We start from the raw sequence: 20248 nt of genomic DNA on the forward strand, positions 1-20248 counted from the left end.
TAGTAAGCACTTTCCCATGGAGCGGGCAAGGTTGTAATGGCTCACTGGCTCTGTGTGGCCATCACGTTGTCCTCCAGCAGCTGATCCACAGAAGGTAAGAACCCTATTGCTCCTGGCAGCTCTGGTACATCTCCACGGCCAGCAGAAACCCGTGGCAGCCAGTCTCCGAGCCAGGGTCTGCAGATGCAGGCTCATGCTATGCAGCTAAAAAAAGCTAGGTAGACGCTTGGGGTGGAGCTCAGGCTCTGCCTCAGAACCTGAACTCCAGGCCAGTCCTGAACATATGCACAGCTATTTCTCATGTTATCAAATGAGCCTGAATTTGTAGACCCAGGCTCTGAGACTGGCTGCCGCAGGTTTCTGCTGGCCATGTCGATATACCCCTCGTGAGCAGACTCCCGCTTTAGCTCAAGTGGCCTGTGGTTTGGAAGCCAAAGGCTTTAACCCTGCTGCTGTGTGTGGGCTATCTGATCACCATGGACATCCGTGAGTGGGGATGGAATAACTGGGGGAGGGAATAGATCACCTGCTCGGAAGAGCTCTTGGCTGAGATAACAAACACTAATTGAAGGGGTAGCAGCACCAAAGTGGGTCTGATGGATGCTCTGATTGTTGCCCCTTGCGGGCTGTCTGTCCCAAGGAAGTCCTGCTGCGGGTGTGAAGTCAGAAGGCAGATCATGTTGGCTAATGGCATTGCTTCCCCCCCTTCCTCTCTTCTTGGCTTCTTCCATCTCCCCAGGCTACCTTCCTGTTTTCTCTGATTAAATATACCCCTCTGACCTACAACAAGAAGTACGTGTACCCCTGGTGGGGAGACACCCTGGGCTGGCTGCTGGCCCTCTCATCTATGGTCTGCATCCCTCTCTGGATTGTCTACAAACTCTCCATGATCAAGGGCTCCCTGAGAGAGGTGAGTCTGCTGCTTCGGGAGTGGGGTCTGGGCCACACGGGCTGATGGAGGGCCTTACAGGTCACCGGCATATTGAAGTGACAGCCTCTTGAGGTGTGATTGGTGTGTTGTGGGTTAATAAACAGGAGTGTAGAATTAAGTTACTGAAGCTCAGTCTATTACTGTAAAGAATTAGTGGCTTTATTGAATTCAAGCTGGCTGGAGGGCTACGCAGAACTAGCTGCCTTCCTGTGCCTTGCAGTCAGTGATGAGCTGCCAAAATCTTAACAACTGGTTCCCTACTCACCCCACAAGGGGGTCGTGGCCCGCCCCCCCGGGACTCCTGCCCCATCCAACCTCCTATGTTCCTTGATGCCCCCATCCCAGGGACCCCTGCCCCATCCATCCCCCTCCCCTGACTGCCCCCAGAACCGGGCAGGAGGGTCTCGTGGGCCACAGTAGTGGGTGACCACCCTGCCTCTAAGAGCTGGAGGGACCGGCCGGGGGGCGAGGCGGGGAGTCCCAGCGGTGCTTACCTGGGGCGGCTCCCGGGAAGCATCGGGCAGGTCCCTCTGGCTCCTAGGGGTGGGGTAGCGTAGCTAGTGGGGGAGCAGGGGGAGCGGCCGCTACCCCCACTGATCACATCAAAAGTGGTACCTTAGGCACCAACTCTGTGGGTGCTCCGGGGCTGGAGTCCCCACGGGGAAAATTTGGTGGGTGCAGAGCCCCCACCGACAGCTCCCGCCCTGTGCCCGCCCTCAGCTCACCTCTGCTCCACCTCCTCCCCTGAACGCGCCGCCCCGCTTCCTGCAAATCAGCTGTTTGCACGGGAAGCCTGGGAGGGCTGAGAAGCAAGTGGCGGTTTCGCGCTCAGGCCCAGGGAGGCGGAGAGGGGGGGAGCTGGGGTGGGGGGCGCGAGGAGGGCTGTCCGTGCCACAGCAGGTAACCCAGGGGCCCGCAGGGGAACCGCTCCCCGCCCCAGCTCACCTCCACTTCTCTGGGCCTGAGCACGAAGCCACCGCCTGCTTCTCAGCCCTCCCAGGCTTCCTGCACGAACAGCTGATTTGCAGGAAGCCGGGGGTGGAGTGGAGAAGCAGAGCGGGGTGGAGCGTAACTAGCAGAGTGGAGGTGAGCTGGGGCTGGGGGCGGGGAGGGGAGCTGCCGGTGGGGGCTCTGCACCCACCAAATTTTCCCCGTGGGCGCTCCAGGGCCACTTTTGGCCAGTTGTTAAATTTAGAAGCCCTTTTAGAACAGGTTGTCCTGCGACCAGCGAACTGGTGCGAACCGGCTCCAGCTCACGACTGCTCGCAGTTATTGGCTCTCCATCACTTGTCAAATGCCATAGGAAAACCACTTTGTGGGAAGTGCTGATAGGAGACGAAGTGCAGGCCTCAGGCCAAATGCAGTCCACAGTCATGATTACCAAATTCCTCCCTGCCTCTCCCCTCCATGCTGCCCTTGCTGGAAGGCTACTTAGAAAGGGGCTGTTTGGTGGGGGTGAGGTTTTAGGGAGGAGGCTGTGGGTGAGCCAGATCCATCCCTTCATCCTTGTTCAACATCCTACTTTGTCTTTCAGAGATTCCGCCAGTTGGTCTGCCCAGATGAGGATTTACCTTTCAGTCTGCGTGCGGGGCAGCCCCTTCCTTCCACCAGACCTGGCCTCCTGATGCTGACAGAGCTAGAGTCCCATTGTTAGGGCCACCGTGGCCCCCCGGATTGTTTGATACATCCCTTCTAACTGTCGGATGACTCAAGGATACTCCACTTGCTGAGGGGAGCAGGACTTGTGAGCTGATCTCTCTTCCGCTGGAGGATTTGATGGGCTCAGCAGGGGCTGCCATAGAAGGGTCTCCAGGGACAGTGTGGAGTCAGCGATGCACCTTAATTGTCTCCTGGGGAGCACACACAGGAGCTGATTCAAACAGCTGAGAGTCCCCAGCGCTCCAGTGGGTGGGACAGGAGAGACTCAGCCCTGGAGTGGAGACGGTCAAAGGGTCACAGAGGCTATTCTCCGACATGGACTTTGAGGACCTCTCCATTCATTCCATTAAATCCTTTATCTTATCAGTCCTGAGTGGATCTGCCTCAGTTTTGTCTCTTGTGGGTTTTTTTGTAAGGGAACTCTCCCCTCCACACCAGGAGTCCTTGCTCCTAGAGGTGCTGCTTGATTCCAGAACTACATGGAGTCCAATCTACCAGGACCACCTCTCTGGGCAGGGGTGATGGGTATTCTGATGGCCCAAGAAGCCAAGTCCCAGGTGGTGATGGGGGTGTGTGTGGCTAGTCTAAAGAGGAAAGTCCACACCGAATTAGTTATGACTTCCCCTCACTCACCTCCCAGAATTAGAGAAATACTATATACTGTTACTCCTTTTTGACCCAAGTGGTTATTAGGATAAACCAATGATGGAGTCAGGCATTCCTGTTTATTTACAAGGAATGTACAAAGTCCAGTTTCTCTGACCACAGTAGGAATTAAATAAGAGATTGTGTCTTTACTCTCAGTTCCAAGCTTCTCGTCAGCACTTAGCCCAAAACTCTCTCAGCTTTTGTTCAGGGCCATATTCCCAGTGCTTATCTTGACTCTGTCTTTGCTGTGATTCTCCCTACTTCTCTGCCTTTTTGCCTCTCTTCCACAGACACACAAACCTTCTCAAAACAATACCCAGCAAAACCTATCCACCCACAAATGCCTTGTGCCTGTGTTGCGGATGGAGGCCTCTGTTTCAGCTACCTGGCTCCATATAGGAGCTTAAATGTTTCTTACAATTATCTTAAAGGAAGGGCGGCACTTACATCCAACCTATAACAACCATCCCAAGGAGGGCCACACAGAAGCCTCTTCCTTCATCAGGCCCTGAACGGTGCTGGTAAACCCAAAGGAACGTAGGAGCTCAGATCCGTGACTCTAAAACCCAAGAGCAGAGGCTGCTGCAAGGCAGGAGTGAGGTGTGCTGGCCAAGCTGTGTGGGGATGCAGGACTGAAAGAGCAGGAGATGCAGCAAGAGCAGGAGTAGAGTAATGCACTGACAGAGGGTCTGTGTTTTTTCTCGGGGAGGGGGTTGATTTTAGGACTAAGGAAGTTTTTGCAGGTCAGGACTATGGTGTTCGGGCAGGTCTGGAGGTTTCTGCAGCTCAGGTGCTTTGCAGGGCAGATGGGAGGGAGAACTGGAGTAGCAGGGGATGCTGCAGGCCGGCATGGAGGTGCATTAGCAGATCTGCATTGGGACCCTAGGACTGGAATAGCAGCTAGTAACTGATGTGTTGGGAGGACAGAACTGGGGAGCCCAGGCAGAGCTGCGCAGCCCAATTTAAATGTAATCGTTCTCTGTGAATATTGTTTAGGTGGTATCTTTAAGCAGTAAGTTCCCATGTAAATATTCAGGGTGGGTGCAGACCCTAATGTGCCCCTGCCCAGAGGTCAGGTGCTCTTTTTGCTCTCCTCACGTCATGTGTTCCAAAGCAGGAACACACAAGAAGTTGAGCCAGGCTCCCAGCAATTTCTGGATTGCAGCTGAATCCTTGAATACATTGCTGCATGATTCAGTCCCCTGAGTCCTTGCTGTGAGCTCTCACTAGGGCTGCTCAGGATATCCCAATTGGGTGTTTAATGAAAAACAAAACAGGAAAGGTGCAATTGCTGCTGGTAGTCACAAGGTGGCCTCGCTGCTTTAGATCCTGCTAAGATATGAGCAACCACTGCAAAAATATGTCATTTGGGTGAATTTACAGCTAAGCCGGCCAGAGGCTTGGGAAGCTCCCAGTTTGTGAAGGCAGCTGGATTCACATCCTGGAAATCACATTCCTAGTGCAAGGAGGAACTACAGTCCAGCACAGCTAGTGTTCGGCTTCTCATTCCCGGCCTCCCCAGGCTGCAGGATCCTGATCCCCATGGGGGGACTTAGATGTTTACTTGGGTCCGTTGTGGTCAGAGCTGGTGCTATAAGAAGTGGGCAGAATGGTAATTAAAATTCCTTTCCTCTGGAACAGTGTCAGCTGTGACTTTATGCAAGGTGCTATTTATGGTTGCCTACAGGGGACAAGAAGGATTTTTACACAATTGAGGCATCAGCAATTGGTCACAGCTGGAGACTGGACACCAGAGAGGGTTGACCAGTGCGCCGAGGTGGTGCACAGAAGCCTCTTTCGTTGGATATGTCGTCTGTGATTGCTGCTCGGGCAGACATAACTGCACGAGCTGCAATCTACCTAGCACAGCTAAAACTAGCAGTGAGGACGCAGTGGCATGGGTTGTTCCACTTGTTGCTAGCCCTCACTGGAGCCCGTGCTGCTAGTTTTAGCTGTGCTAGGTAGATCACAGCTAGCATGGGTATGTCTGTCCAAGCTGCAATATCACCTCCACCTGCAGTGTAGAGATCTACTTAGGTGCATGGCTGGTTCTTGCTCACATACTTAGGGTCACACTGATCACCAGAATTGGGGTTGGGAAGGTCAGACTGGCAGGGACCCTCGAGGCGTTTTGCCCTCCTCTGCAACATGGGGCATGGATCAGCTCGTAGCATCATTTGGCCATGTCTCCTCCAATCAATTCCCTCCCCTCACAAGGGCCTCAGGCACCTCCGTATCAGCTGTTCTCTGCCTGTGACACACAACAGTGTGCTCTCCTGAGGACTGAAGTCATTAGCCTCAACAAAGAGGAATCTGGGTGGACTATAGTGGCCTGTGATATACGGGAGATCAGACTGGGTGATTTGGTGGTCCTTTCTCACCTGAATCTCTGGTAAATTCCAAAGAGCTGAGCAAATCTTTTGCTCAGAAGGATTCTTATGAAGTCGTCAGTCTGAGAGCACTCTAACAACAAGGTCAGGGTCCTCTGATTGCAGTCCCTGGAGTGGATCATGTGCAAGGAAAAGGCCTATAACTTATCAGCACGTGTGGCAGCATTCACCCTCTTCCAAGGTGGCAGGTTGCAAGAGGTGGGCCCGGGAAGCCTGATTTCTGGCATCCAGAGCAAAAGGGCCAATTTTCCATTTCCCAGAATTGAGCATTTTGATTCATTTAAAGGATTTTAGTTGCGTGTGGGACCCATGGCCAGACCTCTGCTGTCATCCCCGGCACGGTGCTATTTAAAGGCCCAATCAATTACTTGGATTTCTGAAAAGACTCAGTTACTGTTCCTGTATGGGCGAAAGGCTGGTCTGTGGTTCAAGCACAGGCCTGGGAGGTAGGTGACTTGCATTCAGTTCCTGGCTTTGGCACAGATTTTGTGTGGCCTCGAGCAAGTCTTGTAACCTTACTGTCCCTTAGTTTCCCCCATTTGTGATAGAGAGAGAGTAATACTTCCCTACATTGCAGTGGTGGTATGAGAGTCCATATTTGAAAGTACTTTGAAATCTATGGAAAGGCCCTTATGGAAAAATCCCATAGACTTTAATAGAGATGTTACCAGTAGGATTCCATATGAAGTTAGTACAGAACTATAAAAATGACATTGAAAACCAATGGAATTTAATAGAGAATGAAATCCTTTCCATCGGGTTCCTGGGTTTTTTTGTTTTGTTTTGCAATCTGCTGAAGAATGCAGTAGCAGGGCTACTGTTCTCCACTGAATTTTATAGGATTGTTCCAAAAAATCTATAGAGATTTTCATTTTCCATTAATCTCTGTAGGATTTTCTAGTGCAAGTTACTATTAATATAAATATTACTGCTGTGTAATGTCCAGTGAGTTGTATTTAATCAAAGAGGGAGCCCAGAGATCCATTGAAAGGGTTCTTTCAGTCTGCTTAATTAACCAGTGAGTAGGACGCATGGACAAAGTCAGCTCATTGATGGGGTGAAATGTCCTAGCTGCAAACCAACGATGCAACAGGTAAGTTAAATGTGAGTGCTCTTGATCAGGACTCCCAGAGCTGAAATCAATCTACAGGGTCATTACAAAAGAACCAGTAAAACAAGGCTGTGAATTTAGGATAATTCTTGGAAACCAAGAGTTTTACTGATTATATTTGAAATTCTCTCTCCAGACTTCCAGTTCCAAAAGTCTTTGCATGGCTCTTCTCTAAGGCAACTTAAGAATCTCCCAGCTGGAGCAGGGCAGGAATATGCACCAGAATTTAGCGTGTGCAATTTTCAAGCACTCATGTTGCCTCAACTCTGCTGCCATTGAAATCAACGGGAACTTTACCATTACTTCTGCCTGGTCCACCTGGGGAGACTCGTATGTTACATTAGCTCAGAGGCCACCTACTCTGAAAAGTGAATCTAATAGTTTGGGAAGATGGGGTGAGTAGAGAGAGCCGCATCAGTTCTGTTTTCCATTCTTGCATAAAAAATTAAGAGGCTTATGAGATTGTGAATTGCCTCAGCAATCCCTGGAAAGAGGTCAGACCCTTCTTTTCCATCTGATCTTAAAAATAAATCTCTCCTTTCTCTCTCATCTACCCTCCCCTCCCCCCCCGGCATTAGGTGGGGCACCTTCTTAGGCAACACTAAGAAGAAATTTTAAAAATGCAGAATCCTGAGTGGGAGGGTAAGGATGAACTGCTTGGCAACATTGCAGGATCCTGTCAGACAGAGAGCCACCGCAGTGTTGTTAAGACTCTCTCCTAGATGCCTGTGTGAATGAGCATTTCAGTGGAGAAAATGATGGGTGTTTGAAAACCCAGACAATGCGTCACTGACCTGCCATCCAGGAAGTCTCTATACCGGCCTCCTTTTGGAGCACCGGGCACAGCAGTGGTAGGGGGTAGCGTATCTGGGGGAGTTATGGTATAACTACTTGTGAAGGGGCTGTACCAGGTGACTCAGAGTCTCCACCCCCTCCGTTGTTCCACCGTAGCTGTTCACAGTCCCACCACTTTGCCAGCAGGTACCACAACCAACCCCAATTTGCTTGTCCTCCCAGATCCACATTGCTCTTTGCACCCTCACAGCCTGTGTAGTCCAGGTATCTGTTGGTCTCCTGAACCTATGTCCTGTTCCAACAGGTTCATCTCCTGTCCAGTCAGCCACCCGAGCATGGGGAGAACAGATGTCCAAGACTTTGCCATATTCTTTCTTCTGGGGCCCTCTCTGCCAATGTCCCTAGCAGAGCAAATGTCTCTGTTACAGAATCACAAAGGCCAGCTGTCAGCAGATGTCTCCATTATCTACATGCCCCTGCTTTTTGGGGCAGCGCAATAGATGATTCACCACATCACATCCACCCTGAAGCAGAGACACCTTGACAGCCCTTCTCCACCCAAACTAATGCAAAGGGCTAGGAATGATGTTCTGCCATAGGGAAAAACACTGGCGTGGAATCCCAGCTCGTGAATCTTTTGTGGACTTTGCGACATCTCCTGGCCAGTATTCAGGATGACTGTTGATGGATGCATGGAAGATGTGAGCCAATCACGCAGCTAGCTTCTGGGATATAGTCAGCAACAACCCCCAACAAAAAAAACAAAACCTCGTAGGAGGGATGGAGAGTTTAGGATAAGAAATGTGAATCTACCACAAATCTGTCTGTCACTTCAACAAGGTGTGGCCAGTATATCCAATTATAGTTTTCACTGCATAAGGAAAGACCAAGCCTGTTTTCAGTTGTATGGAAGCTCAAATAGCAACATTGTGGACTAAGTTACAATTTTGGTAGGAACTGAGGCTGGAAGGACATTGCCAAGATTTTTGGCTAGGATTTTTTGGTTTAACTTAATTAGTGCATTGGGGTGATAGATGATGTCATTAGTCTCTTTTCCCTGCTTACGAATTTAGGGCAGATGTGGTGTTTCAGGAAGACAGGAGTCCCCAGGGAGGTGAGATCAGGCAGAATTCATCCTCATCTAATGGGACGTTGGACATCTTGGGGAAAGGAAGCGAAAGGCCTGCACTGAGCTGTGTGGAATTGTTGGGGATATAGCTGTGTGACTTGGTACTGCGCTGCTGAACTTCTAAGGCATCAGCCTATCTGTGTGCACAGCTGCCATTTTGTGAGGCAGAGTAGATGTAGCATGTTCTATGGGAGACTTGCACTGTGCTCTCACTGAGATTTCACTACTTGTTGCGTCCCTTGATTCAAGCTGGAAAGAAATACGAGGAACACTCAACTCTAGAGCTGTCATGGTTTTGGAAGCCCTGTGTGTGTGTGTGTGTTACCACTTGATCTCAAAATCTAGAAGGCTTTTATTAAGGGTATGAGTCTGAGGGAAGGGGAAGAAGATGCAGCATATTCAAAAATAAGCTTCTGCACTTTGTGGCCCTGTCAGAATTGCTAGCAGATAAGATGATATGGAAAAAAGTAAATTCCTGGGAAATATCATGAATGACCCCAATATCTCTTGCCTTGTGGATCAAAGCAATTGGGCGACCAGCTGTGTTACTCCACAGGTGAACCATTATTTCCCCAGCTTTATTAGAAAAAGCATAAATGTAGGACTCTTGATAATGGATTGCAATGGCAGCTTTTCTTGAAGGAGGGAATTGTGGCAGGGGACGTGTGTGTGTGTGGGTGCATTGGCTTTAGGGGGAGCAGATCTTGGGGCAGGGAAAATGATACAGCTGCATTTCGGTTCTTAGCAGGTGACTGTTTAGCTGGGGAATGTCTGTTTGTCAGGCAATGTTCTGTGAAATAAACCTCTCCTTGGATGGTGAACAGTTGGCCCTGATTCTCCCCATTAGGGTTCCCAGTGCCCCAGAACAGCCTCCTGTGCTCCCCACTGGTGACCATCAGCTGCCAGCAATATCTGGCTGGTTTTGGCTGCGGCTTCACTCCCAAGAGAACTGCCCCCTTCCTTCTGGAAAGGAGGCTGAATTGTTCCCAGCTTTCTCTTAAAGGCACAGTAATGCACATAACAAAGGGTTGCAACACAACTGTGTGGAGCGGTCACAATTTCAGACGTCTCTTGCTGCACTATGGACTTTATTTGGGTGTAGTGTAAGCATTTGCTGATTATTAACCTATCTCCTCGCTGCAGTGTAGAAAATCAGAATGCCCCTCTTAATCCCCAGGTTCTGCTGCATCTGTATATGAGTGTGCTTGTGTGTGTTTGCAAAGGTCTGTGTGACTTCCTGTGTGTGAACATGCGTGCCTGTGTGCATGCTTGCCTATCTAGTTCCACACAGGTGCATGAGTGCGCCTCACTCATGGAGCACTTTCCCAGAGGTTGGCTGAAGTCTAGGTGCAGGTGAGTCAGGAAGCTTAGACCACCAGCAGAGAGTCTTGAGAGCTGTGCCCAGCCATCCAATGTGCAAAGATGGGGAAGGGGAAATATTAGAGTTGTCCCTTGATAGCCCCACTTGATTGGAGGAGGCAGCACGGGTGCTAAAGAACACCTGGGAGAAACATACCCTTATATCAGCACTGGCTGTTTGAATGCAGTAATTTCCTAGATTGCATCAATAGTATTTGAGAGCCACTGTTTGCATCCCCAGCGTTCGCTCTGCTGGTGGATCAAGAGCGACACTAACTACGGGGTGAGGGGCGCTGTCTGAAATTGACCTTATTTCCAGGACCTCGGTAGGTACTCTACGACCTCTGGAGGCAGAGTGGCTGATGGGGAGAGAGCTGTGCCCGCTATGCCAGGAGAGGGGCTCCTAGCAATTGCTGTCATTGCTAGGGCGGTGCTGCAGGGTGTCTGTGGGCACGCCTGGATGTCCTGGTTGGTGTGTGCCCTCTGCTAGCTAGAGCATTGGGCATGCTCGTGGGTGGGTGGGTGGGGTGGGGGAGTGCATTGTCCTTGAGGCCCACGGTGGCTATAAGACCTAACGCTAGCACAGTTACCAGAGTTGTCTTTAACTCACGTTAGGATATGCCTGCACATGGAGCTGGAGGTGTAAATCCAGCCCGAGAGCACATACCCCGAGCTAGCAATGAGCGAGTTAGCATGCTAAATATAGAAGAGTAGCCACACTAATGCAAGCCATGGGAGAGGCTAGCCCGGTGAGTATGTGATCATCCAAGACACTAGGCCTGTATCTGGGGCGGCTAGCACCCCACCGTGTGCCACTGTGTCTACACTCCATATTTAGCGTGATAGCTTGATCAGAGCTGGTTTGGGTATGTCTCCTCAAGCTGGAATATATACCTCCTGCATGAAGTGTAGACATACTCTTAAAGGGGCCTTTTCAGCAGAAGGATCTGGGTTCTATCCCTGCTCATGATTGTGAAGTTCACGTGGTCCCAGGGAGAGGAATAGCCGCGGTCCATGCATTATCAATATGCCACCCCACAAGCCTTCAGAAATCATGAGCTGGTCTCCCAGAATCATGAGACTTTAAAAGTAACTAAGTTGGGGTTCTTTTTCTTTGCCTTCTGGTTTCTGGACATTTTGGGTGCGCTCAGGTCACGTTGCCAAGCTTTTCTCTGCAACCCGTGGAACTAGAAAGTTTTTAAATGAACGCTCTGAGTCTCCCCTAATCCCATGATTCTATACTCCTGGGGGAATTCTGTGCCACTGCGCAATGCGGAATTTTTGTGTGTGTCGGTATTGTCACAGACATACTTGCTGATAGGTATTTTGAAATAAATTACCAAAATAATTGAAACTGGTGTGATTATGTAGTGTTATTCTGAGAAATAAAATTAGCAGAATTTTAACTTTTGGGGCGCAGAATGTCCCCCAGGAGTAATTCTAGGAGCTGGGGGGGGTGGGTTCCAGAAAAACGTGACAATGAGACTTGTGATAAAATCCCAAGAGATGGCAACACTGTAACTATGCAGCCATGAGAACGTTGGCACCTGCTGAGGTCAGAGAGTGGTTCCAGGAGCTTGAGCACTGGGATGGGCTGCAGTATCTCTGTGGGCATGTTGGGATGGCTCTGCTGTTTCAGGAACAAGGATCCTGGGAACTGATATTGCCCCTGGGAAAGGTCTGCATGCCTCCTGTAGGCAACCCCTCCTTTCCACACCCACAGAGTCTCTCTGGTGTGCCAGGAAGGGAGTTCCCTGGAACGGTCCCAAGCTGGCTGATGGAAGACATCATGACTAAACAGAGAGGTGAAAGGGTGAAAAATAGATCCAAAGAATTTGACTAAAACCTGCACCTGCTTGAAGAAAAGGGCAGGGAGAATTGGAGGCAGAAGAGCCCTGTCAGCTGGCAAGAGGTGAATAGAGAGCTGGGATGAGAGGAATACTGCTGCGATATAACATATTCCCATTGTTAGCCAATGGAAAATAACAAAGGCATCCATAGGCTGAAGGGGCAGACTAAATACTAGCCTGTCAAGCTCAGCATCAGTCCCTTAGGAGTGCTGGAGTTCATGGCCCATGTCTGGCAGGCACCTTGTGTGCCTGGCAAGCTGAGAATGGGCTCCAAATAGACGAGTGATCCTCCTGAGGACAGCACCTTGGTGTGAAAGGCACTGGGTGGCACCCTTGGAAACAGAGTCCCCGCTCCATAGAATAGATAGAGCGTGGGCAACAGTGCTTTGGGCTTCTCAAACTGCTCTCTTTCCATTTGCTTCTTGCTGGACCAGGAGGAACCACTTCTAATGTGGCCCAGTCTGTTCTCAGCCTCTTTGTTGAGACAGCCTACAAGGGGACCTGGTGCTTCCTGACGTCAATGGTGCAGGAAAGTCCTTCCCTAAGGATGGGCTCCTCCCATCTAAAGCAACTTGTAAATTGTCTCTGGAAACACCACTATGAACGGCAAAGGCAGCTGAACCTATTGATAATGGGCAGAGTGGGATCAAACCGCCCATTGGTTCCCTCAGCCCCATGGAGATGCTGAGGAAAAGATAATACACCCTGATGGGGTGACTAGAACCGAATGTAATGTTCCACGTGTGGTTGTATCAGAGCCGTCTGAAGGACTATTCCTCCCCAGTCCCGGACACGATACTTTTGTGTACGCAGCTCAAAAGTGCCTTGGGTTTATTTTGCAATCAAGTCTCTTTGCTAATTCAGGTCTGATTTACTTTCCATAATAGCTGCTAGGTGTTTTCAGCTAGGGCTCGGAAACAGCCAGTATGCCCATGTACACCCTACTGGCACCTCTAAACTCGAAAATGAAAATTGAGTGTTACCGATATACAAATGATTCTGCAAAAGAGCCTGGAACAACAGCTCCGAGAGGTGTGAATTTCCTCATTCATATCAGGGAGGCGATAACGTAAGATGCCCAGTGATGAGAATTTAAATTTCAACATCATTAACTATTTCATTGCTCATGGAAGAAAGGAGAGGGAGGATCACAGATCTGCACAATTCCCTGCAAATGATGTCTCATTTTGATGTCACAAATGGGTGGCATTTGGGAGATACCACCGGCATTCTTCCCCTGCAATCAGAGGGCAAAGCCCAAAGATGTAGTAGATCAGTGGTTCTCAAACTTTTGTACTGGTGACCCCTTTCACACAGCAAGCCTCTGAGTGTGACCCTCCTTATAAATTAAAACCATATATTTTTTTATATTTAACACTATATTATAAGTGCTGGAGGTGAAGTGGGTTTGGGGGTGGAGGCTGAAAACTCACAACCCCCCACATAACCTCACGACCCCCTGAGGGGTCACACCTCCCCGTTTTGAGAACCCCTGGAGTAGAGCCTATGGGCATACTGAAGTCATACTGAGGGGATGTGAGGTCAGGGATCCCAGTGGAGCGAAGTGATGTACATGATCATATATTGAATATCTGTAGTCTACTGTGAGTGGCACCTTATTCTGGTGATTCAAGTGGGTGGAGTTTATTTTGTGGGTGGAGCTTGTAAAATACCACCTCCTACCCTTTGCATCCCCAACCTGAGCCGTGCTTTTGGAGTTACTGCTTTCTAGGTTTCTCCCTGTGCATAGCTATGCTTCAAGATGATATCTCAGAGGCTTGGGTTTATTTTCCGGCTTGAATCTCATTTTGTTGTTTCCTGTCCATGTTTCTCACCTCTATGCTGGTAGGTCCCTTTTTATTATTTCTCTGCCCTCCCCTTTTTAGTGGCTGCTGTGAACTTCAAGTACATGCTGTTTATTCCCTAGAGTTGCCTTTGCATCTTAGGAACTCCAGAAGAGAAATCCTGAAACGCAGAGATCAGTTTGCTGTCATGTACTTATCTTCCACAGGTATGCTAGTTAGGAGTCTGCATATGGTGTGCCTCAGAATGCCTCTGGTTATCAACACAAGTTATGCATCCATGTGCTCTCTGATCTGGGACTATCTCCCTCATTCCCAGGGATCTGCTAGAGAGCAATGAGTGTATTCCAGCTTTGATAGGTCTTGCTCAGACCTGGTCTATGCACAGTTTGTACCACTGTAGCTATTTTGGGGGGTTGGGAGGGAGCGTAGGGGGAGAGAGAGATTATTTTTTATACCAAAATAGTTATACGTGCACCACTCCAAGTGTGGATGCAGTTATAGCCGTACAAAGGCGCCTCATACTAGTATAGCTCGGCAAAAAATGGAATTTCCATCCCTTGGGAAATTCTGAGATGTTGAGTTTTCCTTTTGTCCTGGATCGGGATGAAAAGTAGAAATCTCGGAATTTTTTGCAAAACAAAATATTCCAAAATATTTTGTTTGGCTTTTATTTACATGTTTTGGTTTTACAGTATATAAAAATTTTAAACATGCTGATCATTTCCATTTGAAAAATGTAGGAGAAATCAATACATTTCCTCAAAATGTTTCGGCATTTTCTAATCGGCATTTTCTACCAGCTCTACAAATGTCAGTATATTCCCATTCCCATCTCGAAATAAGCTATGCCAACATAAGCCATTTTATCCCAGTATAACTGCGCCCATGCTAGTGTGGCTTGTACCCCTTGAACTTTATTGTATGGCTTAAAGCAGTACATCTTTAAGACAAGGCCTTGATGTTCAGACTTATCCCTGTTAGATCTTAAATCTAGCCCCACTAGAGATTTATAGAGCCTGACTCTCCTGTCATAAGTGAGACAAGAATAGGCCTATTTCTGTGCCCAGGTCGGGGGACCTTACTGCTGCATCAGCCCATCCCTTGATTAAAGCCAAGTGCTTTGACAGTAGCTAGCACGCTCATGTTTAATACTAGAACTAGGCCTCTGATCCTTCGATTTGGCCACGGGGCACCTCCATGCTAGGGTTGCCACCCGTCTGATTTTCACCCGAACAGTCTGGATTTTGGCTTGTGTGTCATTTGACAAGCCCCGACGTCCGTTCTTTTTTAATCCGTGGCAACTCTAAGCAGAGGGAAGGAGGCAGCGCAGCAGCAGCCGCCTCTGGGGCCAGGCTGCTTGTGCAGCTGGCAGGGTGCAGAGGTGGGGCCCTGGGAGGAAAAGGTGGGGGCAGGGGTAGGACCTTGGGAGGAAGAGGCAGAGCAGAGGTGGAACCTTGGGGGGAAGATGTGGGGCAGGGGGCGGAGCCTCCGTGGTCTGGTTAGCCATTGGAAAGGTGACCACCCTACTTTATGCTCCCCCAAGTCCCAAGGGTGCTGTAGGCCAGTTTGGTTCTCAGTGTAACTTCTTTAACTTATACTGGCTGTAATAGCTCCAAGGGATTGTTCCACCAGCCAGAGATTAGAAGAACAGAGCAGCCCTCTAGTCCCAGCCTGAATCTGTCCCCTATACTGGGAGCACTGGGGCTGGGAAGGGGCAGCATGCAGCTTTTCCCCAACCCGGAGGAATTCCCAGCAGCCCAATTAAAGCAGCTTTAAAGTGTCTGGTAGAGTGGATCAGGCTCTGGCCCTATAGTTCAGTGGTTGTATGGAGACAAGTACACTCCAAAATAGGACATAGGCCCTTTCCCCCTGCTTCGTAAAACACAATCCTGAGTGGCTGTCTTATGGCTTACGCTGGTGGAACTACCATTCACAGGTGACCATCTAAACGCTGCCCAGATGTCTCTGGGCTCCTTGCCTCCATCAGGAGTCACTGAGTATTTGTAGATTTACCAGCTCCCTTTCGGAGTCTAAGCAGGATTTTTTGGGAATTGATATAAAAGAACCCACAGAGTCTCTCAGAAGGCCCAGCATAGCCCGGAGCTGGGTGCTTCCTGCTGCTCCCCAAGTGCCCACAACTTCCACCTAATGGGCTACCGCTGATGGCAACTGAGGGTGCTCAGCACCCAGTAGTGTCCAACCCAGATGAATGGATCAGGAGATGTGCTGGAGCCCTGTGTGACTGTATAGGCCCTGATCCTGCAAACACTTCGCTTTAGCACATGGGTCTGTGTCTGCAGGATGGGCGCCAAAGAGAGGGGAAGATACTGAATGCTAATGAGAAAACTGGAGGCACTGGCACCCTGGGTCCTGCAACTGATCATGTGAGTAGCCCTGCCAAAATCACTACAGAAAGACAAATACAGATACAGAGACGTTGCTTTAAAGAGGAAATCGGAGCATTTCTGAAACACACATGGGGAGTGTTCCTTTAAATAAGACCCATCCTCATGTGAAAACAATGGGGTCAATTGGCATGTGTCAAAATAAAGGCTTTGGGCATGCTGATACTGACCCACAACTATAGTGTTACACCAGCCGTGAACTCAGACTGGGTGTACGTGTATGTGCGTGGTAGAAACGCAGACATTTCAATATGTTGCCCTGAGTGCAGTAGAATAAATATTTATCCCCCTCGCACAGCTCCCAGTTCCTCCATTGCATTCTGCAGGTTGACAGCTGGATTCTTCATTCTTGTTATTCTGTTCTGAGCTCCAGCACTGAAGCAGGTTTAGCATAATCATTCCTGGTGGAGTTTGAGGCGATTCATTCCATGTCCCAGGGCACTGTAAGGGGATTCCACAGTTTAAAGAGCTGGGAATGTGAGGCAGTCTGGTTAGGCTTTATCAAACTGTGTGTGAGAGGAGAGCTTGTTTCGTTCCAGTGAGTGTAAAGGGACTTGGATTAGTTCCACTGAATGTTGTAACTGTTGCCTGCAAACTTCTGACCTTAGTTCTGCCTGGCATGGCCTCTTTCCCTCCTTCTCTCTCTGCCAGTGCCTCTTAGTATAGGTCAAGGTCTGGAGAGGGAAGTATTGGAAGGGAGGTGAGGAGAAATTTCCGTTGCTCACACACATTCCCCCTCTCTCCCACTCCACCCACCAGTGAACTTGATAATCATTTAACAGGGAGATCTGATGGAGGGGGGTGGGAGGGAGGGAGGGATCTTTTGCCCAACCCCATTTCTCTCAGAATTGTAGGCACCTTGACTTGCCTCTTCTTGTGTATAGTGAATTGCCTGTTGGTGACTCAGTGGGACAGTACTGCACTTCACTGCCTGCGGAGACTTGAGCTGGATTCAGGTGAGCTGGGTAATTGTTCTGTCCCTGTGTCTGTTTGAGTCTGTATGTCATGCTGCCAGTGCTGGGGCCGCAGGGGACTCCACAGCCCCTGATTGTCACTGACGCAGTCACCTTGCAGGCTTCACGAACATTTCAACAGAACTGCTTGCTGGAGTCCAGGGGTGCCTGGAGTATTTTGATGGGTGGGCAAAGGAGTCTGAAAGAGGGAGAAGACCCCACCGCTGTTAGGCTAGGAAGAGGGACCTGAAGTAAGTAAAGGAATTCATTTTGAGGGACCAACTGAAGGGAACTTTCCTTATGGATTTCCAATGGAAATTCTGAGGTGAGAAGGTAGGGACACCAGAGGGGGAAATGGGTAGTGAGGGGACTTGGCAGCAAGGGATGCTAGAGAGATTGGCAGAGAGGTGGATGGATAGCAAAGGGAATGGGCACTGAGGGATTGCTAGGGGGGTGGAGAGCACAGGGCTGTGAGAGGGACAGGCAACAGGTACTGTTAGGGTTAAGGAGTGCATGGGCCAGGTAGTAAAAGGGATGGGCAGAGACAGTTACGGGCTGTGAGAAGGACACACGCTGAGAGGAGCAGGCAGTGATGGGGTTGTAAAGCAGGGATGGGTAGAGCGGGTGTATGGGGAGTGGGAGGGAGCACTCAGTGGGATAGGCTGCAGGAATTTCATTTGCTGTAAGCAAAGTATAGAAATTCCTTCTCTTCTCTCCCCGGGGAGAACAGCGTTCTGACATATACTGGGCGCCTGCAGGCGCTGCTCTGTGAGAAGAACTTTACCGGTCTCCTGGTGTGCGCGTTTGTCTGTGTGTTGGGGAATGTCCTGATCTGAGGATTCTGCAGAGGGGCAGGGGGAAGCACTGTGAATAGGGCAGTGTGAAAACTAACCACTTTTTTTTTGGTTTGCTGGTATTGGAAAAAATATTTGGTTTTGGTTGACCCGGATCTACACACTGTGGAAAATATCAGTGAGCTGAAGAAGTCTATGCTGGGTTGAATGAAGGTAGTGGGCCCCCTTGTAACTTTTAGGCTACATCTACATTAGACACCTTACTGCGGCACAGATGTACCGATGTAGGTGCGCTGCTGTAAGGTCTCCCATGTAGCCGCTCTATGCTGACAGAAGAGAGCACTCCCCTTGGCATAATTAAACCACCCCCAACAAGTGGCAGTAGGTATGTCGGTGGGAGAAGCTCTCCCACCAAAATAGCTCTGTCCACACTGACACTTCTTTCAGTGTAACTTATGTCAGTCGGGGTGTGTTTTTTCATACCCCCTGACAGACAAAATTTTACTGACAAAAGTGCTGGTGTAGACATAGCCTTAGACCAGTATTTAAGGCATTAAAGGTTCATTGGCATGGGGACTTGAAGTTGGATTTCCCACATTCCAGGGGAGTGCCCTAATCTCCATACTATAGAGTTATTCTCATTGTGTCTTGCTCTCTGGCCCAATGACTATTCAAGTATTTCATACAAAGCACAACAATTTCAACAGGAGAGATGGAGAGAGAGACCCACCCCAGAAGAGCTAAGAGCCTGCTGGTTAGGGCAGAGCTGGGTTCAAATCCTTGTTCCAGAGCTTGGGGGACACCTGGGTTTAAGTCCCTGCTCCAGGGGAGAAACTGAGACCTAGGTCTGAGTGCACTGTGCTAAAAGCTATAAAGTACCCAACCTCTGCCTTCTCTGGCCGTTTTGTGAATCTAGTCTGGAAATGTCTCTCTCGCTGAAACTATTCAGCAAATTTGTATTAGATTCATGAATAGTTTCAGGTTGACTGAATGGTGTTCATCAGAAAAACGATTCACCTGAAAAAATGTGCCAAGCTCTAATTGAATCCCTTGCTGAGAGCGAGGGAGAATGTGTGGAGCTAGGATGTCTATAGGAAGAGGGAGTTTTGTTTGTTTATACTTGGACCATCACATCTTAAAAAAAAGTCTTGTTTTACTAACTTTAGTATTGTTAAAAATTCAGAGAGAGAAAATGATTTTGAAAGTTGAGTATGGAAAAACAACCTCCCCCCCCCCACCCACCTTCTGCCTTTTGAGGTACTGTTACTCAAATATTTGCATGGCATATTCTGAAAGCCAACTGAAAAACAATGAACTCCATATCAACTAAGCCACCAAGTAGTTAGGTTTCCAGAGGATGCAGGGAGAGAAATACATATTTTTTTATCTAAGAGATAAAGAGCCTAGATTTTCATGAAAGTTGCTGAAAGTTAGATGAGCAATTAACTGAGTGGGATTTGTCAACTGCAATGTTGATTCTTGGTAGGCTATGCCAAGTGACTTTGTTTATTAATTTGGATTTCATCCTAAAAGAAACATTCCCACAGTCATACGCACCACTGACAACCTGCCCAGGTGTTTGCCTATGCACCTGTTATATCACGTCTTTAGACTGTAAACTCCTGGGGACTATCATTTACTATGTATCAATTTAGTTCCTAGCACAATGGGGCCCCAACGTGGTTGACGCCTCTGGCAATATAAATCTTTAATATTAATATTTTTGAAACGCAGTGCCATAGGAATTGTAATACATAACTCCATCCAGAGTAGCAGCATTTTTCCAGCCCCCATGCTCCAGGCACTGAAGCATGTGAGTAACTTTAAACGTAGCAGGATTACTCACATGGCTGAAGTTATGCAAGTGCTTCAGTGCTGTATTGTCTAATCATCAGTTAGTAGATGCAATGGCATTTGACGTGCTCTTTAACCGTAAACTGACAGATTCGTGTTGTCCTGCACCCTAGGACACATAGTACATGCTTGCAAGTACCCCTGCTTCAAGGACTCACTCTGGGGACCCTTGGTGCACAAATTCCCTCAAAATGTGCTGGGCCGCAGACTTGGTCATGTTCCCCTTACACCTTTCTCCACATTGGTTGCAAATATGGTAGCGTGTCCTCTAGGGATGGTGTGCCATGCACACGCCCGGTCCCTGCTCGCTGGAGTTCTTGGGAGGCAATGTGCCTATTCAATTGAAAATGAGGCATATGGGTGTCATGTTGGCCCAAGAATGTGTCTATTTAAGAGCTAGCTCTTAAATAATGTTCCTCTGAGTTGCCTTGCAAGGGAGAAGAATGTGTGTGTTGCAGGAATTCTGAGGAAAAGCTGGGAATAGAACATGGATCTGCTCACTCCCAGGCATGTGACTCTCACACAAGACCTTCCTTCTTAGCAGCATGTATGATTTATATTGTAA

The 20248-nt window shown here is 48.9% G+C and overlaps 2 protein-coding genes across 6 annotated transcripts in view; both read left to right on the forward strand.

The window, feature by feature from the left end:
* The window catches only part of LOC102937457 (sodium- and chloride-dependent GABA transporter 2), a 69863-nt gene extending 66886 nt beyond the window's left edge, over window positions 1–2977 (forward strand). For all 5 annotated transcript variants that reach the window (XM_043540553.1, XM_037878128.2, XM_037878143.2 and 2 more), the window contains 2 exons: window positions 740–910; window positions 2466–2977. In XM_043540553.1, the coding sequence (XP_043396488.1) occupies window positions 740–910; window positions 2466–2585 (291 nt within the window). In that variant the 3' untranslated portion in view covers window positions 2586–2977. The remainder of the gene's footprint in view (window positions 1–739; window positions 911–2465) is intronic.
* A 13948-nt stretch (window positions 2978–16925) lies between these two features.
* The window catches only part of LOC102944031 (sodium- and chloride-dependent betaine transporter), a 63147-nt gene continuing 59824 nt past the window's right edge, over window positions 16926–20248 (forward strand). The window contains exon 1 of the mRNA XM_043540564.1: window positions 16926–17038. The gene's annotated coding sequence lies outside the window, so the exon portion shown is untranslated. The remainder of the gene's footprint in view (window positions 17039–20248) is intronic.

The sequence above is a fragment of the Chelonia mydas genome, chromosome 1, assembly GCF_015237465.2.
Source record: "Chelonia mydas isolate rCheMyd1 chromosome 1, rCheMyd1.pri.v2, whole genome shotgun sequence".
In the NCBI taxonomy this organism is placed as follows: Eukaryota; Metazoa; Chordata; order Testudines; family Cheloniidae; genus Chelonia; species Chelonia mydas.